This window comes from Chelonoidis abingdonii, chromosome 1, assembly GCF_003597395.2.
Source record: "Chelonoidis abingdonii isolate Lonesome George chromosome 1, CheloAbing_2.0, whole genome shotgun sequence".
In the NCBI taxonomy this organism is placed as follows: Eukaryota; Metazoa; Chordata; order Testudines; family Testudinidae; genus Chelonoidis; species Chelonoidis abingdonii.
This window is the reverse complement of record NC_133769.1, coordinates 116,063,578-116,072,682: the sequence shown is the minus strand read 5'-3', so window position 1 is coordinate 116,072,682 and position 9,105 is coordinate 116,063,578. Positions and strand designations below refer to the sequence as shown.

The 9,105-nt window shown below is 49.8% G+C and overlaps 1 protein-coding gene across 1 annotated transcript in view; it reads right to left on the bottom strand.

Moving 5' to 3' along the window:
- Positions 1-373: 373 nt before the first annotated feature.
- LOC116834554 (sodium- and chloride-dependent betaine transporter-like) overlaps positions 374-9,105 on the bottom strand; it is a 23,161-nt gene continuing 14,429 nt past the window's right edge. The window contains exons 2-4 of the mRNA XM_075069232.1: positions 8,374-8,506; positions 6,566-6,700; positions 374-739 (exon numbers count right to left, since the gene is read on the bottom strand). Coding sequence (XP_074925333.1) covers positions 494-739; positions 6,566-6,667 — 348 coding nt within the window. The 5' untranslated portion in view covers positions 6,668-6,700; positions 8,374-8,506 and the 3' untranslated portion in view covers positions 374-493. The remainder of the gene's footprint in view (positions 740-6,565; positions 6,701-8,373; positions 8,507-9,105) is intronic.

Genomic DNA, 9,105 nt, shown 5'->3' with positions numbered 1-9,105 from the left:
AGCCATCAGGACTGGAGTTTGGACAGAAAGTTCCTTTCAAGTGGCCCTTCCGTGGTGCTAGGTTCAGGGGTAGGCAACCTACGGCACGTGTGCCAAAGGCAGCACGAGAGCTGATTTTCAGTGGCACTCACACGGCCTGGATCCCGGCCACTGGTATGGGGTGCTCTGCATTTTAATTTAATTTTAAATGAAGCTTCTTAAAACATTTTAAAAACCTTATTTACTTTACATACAACAATAGTTTAGCTACATATTATAGACAGAGACCTTCTAAATACGTTAAATTGTATCACTGGCATGCAAAACCTTAACTTAGAGTGAATAAATGAAGACTCGACACAGCACTTCTGAAAGGCTGCTGACTCCTGTGCTAGGTTCTCTCTGAGACATACCCCAGAGGAAGGCTCAGCTATACAGTATGACAGCATCTCACCTGGCACTATATAAGAAAGAACTACTACTGGTTCTGATATGCAGCAGCTAATAAACTAAGCTAAAGAGACAGAGAATAACTAACAGTGTGAAATATAAACTTGCTGCAGATAATACTGCTCCAAACAAGTCCATATGCCTCTCCTCCACCATGTACTTCCCTTCTTATCTCAGTGACTAGCATCAGCCCAAGCAGGTAGCATATGCCTGCAATGGCCAGGATCAGCAGCTCCCGGTGCCCTTTCCTCTGGAGAACTTTTGGGTACATGTCGACAATGGCCGTCACCATGCTCTCAACACAGACAAACTGCAGAAGAATTCATGTCAAGAAACCAAGGACCTAATGTCTCTCTTTCCCTACCCATCCTCTTTCCCAAGTCCATTCTTCCACTCAGTCCCTCTCCTCTTTTTCCTACACCTCAATCATGAACTGCCTGGAACCAGGGAGGTGTAGCTCCATCCAAGTCCCAAAGGAAGTGGAGTTACCACTGGTGCAACATCAGGAATTGAGCGCCCTGGAGGAGTGACTGGAACCACATCTGGAACTGAGTGAGATTATCACAAGCCTTGCACCTAGAGTAGGGAGGATGTTCAGGTACAACAGAAATGACACAAGGAACATGGAGACAATAAGGGAATTGCACCTCACCCAGGGCCGGCTTTAGGCCAATTCCACAAATTCCCCCGAATCAGGTCCCGCGCCTAAGAGGGCCCTGCGCCTAGTGAGAATCTCTTCCCTGGCTAGAGGCGCCTTTTTAATTTTTACTCACCTAGCAGCGCTCCGGGTCTTCGGCAGCACTTCAGCGGTGGGTCCTTCGTTTGTTCTGGGTCTTCGCCGGCAGGTCCTTCAGTGCCGCCGAAGATCTCGAGCGAGTGAAGGACCAGCTGCCGAAGTGCTGCCAAAGACTCGGAGCACTGCCCAGTGAGTACAAGCCCCACATGCTTGTTTCTTACATGGTTTTTTTTTGTCTCCCCGGCTGGGGCCCCGTCGAAACTGTTCAAATTGGGCCCCGCACTTTGTAAAGCCAGCCCTGACCTCACTGCAAAGGATTATCAAGAAATAAATTGTGTGTCACAAGGAACCACTGTGGTATAAAAGAAGTTACTGCCAGGAAGCAGTTACTCTAGAGCCAGGAGACAGTGAGGGTCACAAGTCACACCTGGAATCAAGAACACTCGTAGTACAGTCAGAGCTGCCATCAAACTACAGTTACAGATAGGGCTTGTCACAATACAAAGGAAGTCCTAGTGAACTTAGAGGAGATTGACAGAAAATGTGTAGTAAAGTGCCTGGTTCATGAGGGATGACTGCTAGCCCCTAAGGTCTGACTTGGTGGGAAGGCCAAAGAAGTGCGGCTGCTGATTGTCACTGGATTGTCAGAGACTTATGTTGGAAGGTACAGGTGTTTCAGGTCCCTGTTAAGGAGTAACATCTAACACCAGCTGGCTGCTGGGATGTACTGGCCAGCTCTAAGTATTATCATTCTGAAGTAGTAACATGGATGTGTGACAGGTGTTCCAGATGGCCGCGAGACACATCACCATTTCCCACCCAGGGCCAGCTCTAGCTTCTTTGCCACCTCAAGAAAAAAAAAAAAAAAAATTGGCTGCCCTCCTCCCCACCCTTTTTTGGCTTTTACACATTTGCACTTTGCAATGTTTTTTTTGTTTTGTTTTTGATGGTTTAAAATTTAAAAAAAGATGAAAACAGAGAATTTGTAGTTAGTGAAATAAAACAATTTCCTACTAGTGTACTCATTTACTCACTGGGCCGGCCATGGAGTGAGCTTGGTTGTGTTTGCCTGGGCAGAGCTAGGGCTGCCCCTGTGTCAGAGGCCTTGGCATAGGCAGGACGTCAGCGCCAACCCTGTGTGCTCCCTGCGGGTCGGACCAAGTCACGCTACTGGCGGGCTATGCAGCCTGGCTGTCACTGCCGAGTAGCCCCAGAGGGGCCTGGAGCTGCGTGGGAGACACCGAACAGCTCTGCCTTCTGTCTCTCCTTCCCCTCGAGCACACCCGGGGGCTTGGCGCTGCCCTCCGGACCTGGGCATCATAGCCCCGTGCCAGCAGGAGCAAGCAGCAGGCGTTTGGGGGTGGGGGTGTGGGCTGCCCGGTCCCTCCAGCCAGGGCACAATCATGTCTGCTCCCCTGGAGCCAATCCCAGTCTGAAATGGCTGTAGCAGCCATGCCCACGGTCCCATGTCTTGCTATGCAGCACGCGGAGGGGAGGAGGCTCTGAGCAGAGCTGCAGCCTGGCTTCCACACTGGCCTAGGGCCCCTGTGGCTGGAGGGGCAGCGGACCCCGGGAAGCCTGGCTTGGGCCAGGCTCAGCAACACTCCAGAGTCCTGGGCGGTCATCCTGCAGCATGGCTGGGAACAGAGCCAGCTGGCCGGGGGACACGGCCCGAAGCTCTCACGAGGAGCGAGCTGAGGCGGCTGCGGGGTTCAGCTGATGGGGCCTGGGTCAGAGCAGCCAGTGGCTGGTGATCGCAGGGCAGCATGCCTGTGCCTCCCGCTTCCTGGGACCCCCACAAGCCGGCTGTGGGCTCGGCCTGAGCAGCGGCACGAGCTTGGCTCAGCCCGGACTGCCACTCTCTCCCCTCCCTGGGCAGGAGGCGGTGCAGGGAGGAGGAGGCGGAGGCGGAGGTGGAGGCGGAGGCGGGGACAAGCCTAGGAGGAGCCCGCAGCTGGTGCTGGAGGAGCGGCTCGCCCGGCCGCCATGTTCTGCCGCCACCCCGTGCTCCGCGGGGCAGGGCTGCACTACCGGCTCCTGCCTGAGGGGGGACTGGCCACTGCCCGTAGGAAAGCGGCAGGGACACGGTCCCCCCTGAGCCGGCTCCCTCTGCCCCACCACACAGCCCCGGTGGCACCCAGTGAGAGAACAACAGGGCGGTCAGGATCCAGCCCAGGACACTGCTTCAGGTCGGAGCTGGGGCCCCAGTGTTATGCTGCCCCTGGTAATTTGCCTCCTCAAGCACCTACTTGTTTTGCTGGTACCTAGAGCCGCCCCTGTTCCCACCCACGAGTTATGATCTACATGAGGCTCTCAAACATGTGACAGACACCTTGGAGTTTGAGGGAAAGAGGAGGGTTATTTACTGTACCTGGCTGTCCAGTTCCAGGAAGATCAGCATAAGGAAGAATAGGCAGGACCAGAGCTGAGACACAGGCATCATCGTTACAGCCTTTGGATATGCAGTGAATGCTAGACCAGGACCTGCCAATCAGAGAGCTGAGTAAGGATGAGGTTTCCCCAACAACACGACCCAGTAACTCAGAGACAAGTTTGATGTGCCGTTTAAAAAACTTAGCCTGTCCAGACCTTGCTTCCCCAGAATGTATCGTGCAATGGTCACTGACACACAGGATAACAACTGCTGACATGAGCTGAATGGCTGGTTTTGGAAAGAAGAATCAGGGATTTCAAAACAAGGAGGAATGCAGGTCTGCTTCTGGACAGTGGCACTAAGTGCATCAGGATAGCAGAGAATCCTGATAGCAGGTTCTGGACGACAGGGCCTCTGAGTCCACAGAATAGGCAGAGGCTGTTCTGGGCAACTGGACTGGGAACACGAGCAATTACAGAGGATGTAGGAATGGTTCAAGGTAGCAGCACTGCTAACCTCATGGGCTGGCTTCATATTCAAAGGTGTCAGTTCCTAAAAAGTCCACCCATGCTTTAAGTTTTCCTTTTGGCCCTGCCACATTTAGAAAGCACCTACCTGACTCAGCCACTTCTGAAATGGACACACCCAGAACCAGCGCCAGGGTTTCTCACGCCCTAGGCGCACGGCCATTTTGCCGCTCCGCAGGCCGCTCCCGTGGCTCCGGTGGAGCTGCCGCAGCCATTTCTGCGGAAGGTCTGTTGGTCCGTGGCTCCGGTGGAGCTGCCGCAGGTGTGCCTGTGGGAGGTCCACCGGAGCCGCATGGGACCAGCGGACTGTCCGCAGGCATGCCTGCGGCAGCTCCACCATAGCCGCAGAGCTACGGACCCTCCGCAGGCATGACTGTGGCAGGTCCACTGGAGCCGCCTGCTGCGCCCTCCCCCCCACCCCCGGCAAAATGCCACCCCCTGAAAATCCTGGCGCCCTAGGTGATTTCCAACCATGGCTAAGGAAATAAATGGTAAAGTCCTGTCAGGGTACACACACTTTGGGGCAGCAGCTTGTCAGACATGGAGAAATCCACATCAGGCAGAGAAGGGAAGAATCCATACAGGGTGTGACACGTCTCTGGATTGATTGTCCCAACTTGGTGGAATCTTCACTCCAGTCCCCCATGAAAAAGGAGGGTGCATGGGGATCCGGCATGGTATAAAGACTGTACCAGCACAGGTTGGAGATCACGTAGCCACTTGGTAGTGAAAAAACCATGAGTATCTCACAACGCCATCCTAAACAAGTGCCAATAAAACCTCTATATGACACCACACAGCCTCGTATTCCCTACACATGAGGATGGAGGAAGATCAGGACAACGGGAGCAGCCAGGAGATGTTGGGTTCATAGTATCTCATCACCACCATGGTTTTCATTAACTCATCCCCGCACTCATCGAGAGCAGCAGAGTTTGTTGTTTATTTCAGCCTTCAGCCGCTGGCTCCTCCTCCACTGTATTGATAGCACTTTCTCTCACACAATGTTATGCTAGTATGCTAGTATACAGAGCCACAAAAGATGGGCTGCAGTGCTCAGAATCTTCCACACAGACAGGGAGGGATATTAGTAGCAAGTTAACAGCCAGGAAGGAACACCTTGTCCACTATCCTTGCTGTCCCCTAAACGGTACCCAGCAGGCTTCCAAGTGGCTGCAAATTGGCAGGCCTTCAAATACATGCAGCCAGCCACTGCTGTTTGAATTAACTGAGATCCCTCATGGATCCAGACCTACAGATTCACCCAGATTCACCCCTGCTTCTCTTCTCCCCCCCCCATTATAATCAAGGTTCAAACTTCTCCACAGCAAACTGGACTCAAATTCTGCAGCAAAGTGTCTGGCTCCTGCAGCTCTCCCAGGTGGCAGACCAGAAATTTCATATCAACTTCATTTAGATTAGAAAATGGAGGTTTTTAGTGAATTAACTGAACACAAATAAAACACTCAGCCAGTGTTGTTTATTTTCATACTAAAATTCCATTTAACTTAAGCTATCTCCATGTTTTCAACATATCCCCGATTTTTGTGTTGACAAAACATAACTGTATCTGAAAGTCATCAGGGGAAGCTGGAGGTGTTAGCAGCTGGGCAGGGAGCAGTTGGGCCTTTTGCCATCCAGGAAGATGTGGGAGACAGTTTGAGACTGTGGGAAAAGCACATTAGCTGATTGCTGATTGCTTCTGCTACAATAATCAGCAGTGAAATAATTAACGTTTAAATACTCTCCGTTAGGTCTCAGAATTAACACAGCATTGGGATGCATGGAACAATAGTTTAGAGATCTGCAAACTCAGGGAACTAACACTGAATGCAAGTTACACAGTTTCAAGCCCTCCCACCCCATATGGATGAGGGCTAGAAACAACGTTTTTTAAAATTAAAGCTGAGATTCTGGAGCACAATTCTGTAAGAAGGTGCTGCTTTCCCAGCAAATGCCAGAAATGCCGAATCTCACAATAAAGGGGCTCCTGTTTATAAAAACTGGCCATTTGTAGCTCCAATAGTTACCTACACACCTACTGCAGTTTGTCTTATACTAGGAAGCTCGTCTCCCTGAGGAAGATCCAGCCTCTTCCAAGAAAAGCTCAAGCTGGGCCAGAGAGCATGAAGAGAGAGGCTTTTTCTCCTTTTGTTCATCATCATTTCACTTAAGGCTCAACAAAACCATCTGTCATACACTGAATATTTAATAGATGCTTCTGCATTTGCCAAGCCCCTAAATGGCAATGACCTAACACATCCATATGTTTAACATACGCTGACAAAAAGGCTATATTTGTGTTGGGCTGAGACTCCCCCATCAACCCTTTTAAAGAAGCCTCAGTATTTTGTCGGTTTCTTAGGGGAGGGAAGTCCAACCTGATCTAGATAACAGTCAGTTAAGGCCTGATCCTGCAAGGTGCTGAACCCTGCTTTCCCCGTCACCATTTTGTTGGAGTCTCTCCACATCTCACAGTATCAGGCTGTATTCACTCACTTGTAGGTCTGTAAGCCTGGAAATGTCTGGCTTCAGGTAGAACGTGATCCCCTCAGCAGCACCAGGCAGGGTGACCCCTTGAATCAGCAACACAAAAAGCATCAAATAGGGAAATGTGGCAGTGAAGTAAACAACCTGGAAGCAGAGAGAAGGATAAAAAGGGAATGTTGTCACCCTATAGATTATATATCCAAAGCAAATCTTCTAACTCTATTATTAATAACAACTGAGTCTTTAAATCCCCAAAGCCTCTGCTTTCACTGAATTCTAATTAAAGGTCATGAAAATATTTCTGTTCATGACCAAGATTTCCAAAAGTGAGCAGTGAATTTGAGCGAGGCATGGTAGCAATTTGAGACACCCGGCAGAGGCCTGATTTTCAAAGAGCGATTGCTCAACACACTGAAAAATTCAGCCTCTTTAAAGCATCTCAACTTGAATCTGAGAGCTCCCAAAACCTTGATGTATTTTTGAAAGCCTTGACCACAGTTTTTGTAAAGCTCTCCTGTCCTCTCTTTTGTGTGGGAAATGAAATGCATTGTGATTGGTCAAATAAGTCAGATGGTGCTGTTTCTGTTCCCTGATTGGAGGAGAACACAAGCACTTCTGGCACTGAGATTTGTCTCTGAAATTCACCTTCTGTGAACATTTATGCTAGTAAACCAGATTTATTCGAAGTACGAGGAAAGTGAACACAAAAGGAACAGAAATGTGGCCAAAGTGAACTGGTTTTAAAAAGTACTCATTCAGACTTTTCATATGAATTATTCTGGCAGCTCTGGTATGTGGTACCGGGCCTTTAAGTATTGAATATTAAAAATTAACTTTCAGTCAAGAGTTGACTTCCTGTTAACTACAGAGTGATGGGAGCTTCATGGATGGAGAGAGAGCAAAGCGTGGGAAACATCTTTTTTGGAAGAAGGGGATTGAAGAAAGTGGCCACTCACCCCTCAGCAATTGTCACAGGTCCTCTAGAAATGTGCAAGACTAACACTGAGTTGTATAACCCACCCCCGCTGTTGCTTGGGGGGGGGGAGGGGGGGTTATACTCCAGCCCTGCACCATTGAAGCCAGAGTGGCTTCTTTAAGCCTCCTGTGTGAAATAGGTTATGCTCAGCCAATCCAGGAATAGAAACAGTAACATGTGACTTATACAATCACAACCAGCCAGCCCAGCTCACATTTTCAGTATTGAGTGTGGAATGCTCACAGCAGTGCCCTGTTTCTGGGCAATCCATTGGGTTAAAGAAAAAGACAGAAAACCACCAAACTGAGCAATTACAAATAATGAGGAAGTGGGAGGTAACCGCGATGAACCCCCTAAGGAGATTATTTCTAGTGGGATATTCACTCAGCTCTGGTGTTTAATTATTATTGGTGACTGGAGATTTGACACTAAAACAGGCCAATGTTGCAAAAGCCACCAGATCATGTGGGGACTGTGCATCAGCAACTGGATGATTGTGTGTTGCTAATGGTGAAGCAGCATCTTTCACAAGGTTTCCCCATTACAGTGGACCAAGCTGGTCTAGGACTTCACTATTTCTTCTAAGATCTTTCCCTTGTCTCCCCTCTGATTGACTTTCTTTGCTCTTCTCATAATGGACTAAATTCAGACCCAGCGTAAGCAGCTGTGACTTCAATGCAGTTGCACCCACCCATGCCAATCCGAGCCCTATGTCTTGTGTATTCTCTGCCTCCTTTCTTCTTCTCTCTCTGTATCATGGAGAAGGCTAAGAAGGTGGAAAAGAGATATAATGGCAGCTAGGAGGAGGTTTAGGGACTAAGGACGCAGAGTTTGCTCTTACTTTGCCTGTGGACTTGACTCCTTTCCAGATGCAGAAGTAGCAGATGACCCAGGCGAACAGGAGGCAGAGAGCCAGCTCCCAGCGCACAGTGCCCAGATTGTGAATACCGTCTGTGAGTCCCAGGACTCGCTTCCTGACAGTGCAGGTGGTTAGAGAGGTTAACATCCCAGACTTGAGTCTTCCAGCCACCCCCTGCCCAGAGTTTTCATACACATCCCATAGCACAGCTGCTCAATCTCCCCCAACACTCCTGCTTCCAGTCACCCTAGCCCTGACAGCAATACTGTCTTCTTGGTCACCATAATGCCTTAGGTGTCTCTGGGATCCCCTCGCAGCCTGGTCCCTGCAGTTCCACCTCACCTTTTAATCAGCCTGGGCTCTCCAACTCTCCCAAAGCCCTCAATAGCCCCACTGCAGCCCCCAACTATTCACAGCACAGTCACTCCCGATCTCACATCACTGCCATCCCTTTGACTGCCTCACAGGCCACACTCCATCAGGAACTGCCCCTGCAGCCCTCCCGGTAGCATCAAAGGCTTCTAATCACCTGCTGGCTACTTTGGCCTGGTCTGCACTATGCCGTTAAATCGATTTAAACAGCGTTAAATCGATTTAACGCTGCACCCGTCCACAGTACACCGCCCTGTAAATCGATTTAAAGGGCTCTTTAAATCGATTTCTGTACTCCATCAAAACCACAGGAGTAACCCTAAAATCGATTTTACTAAATCG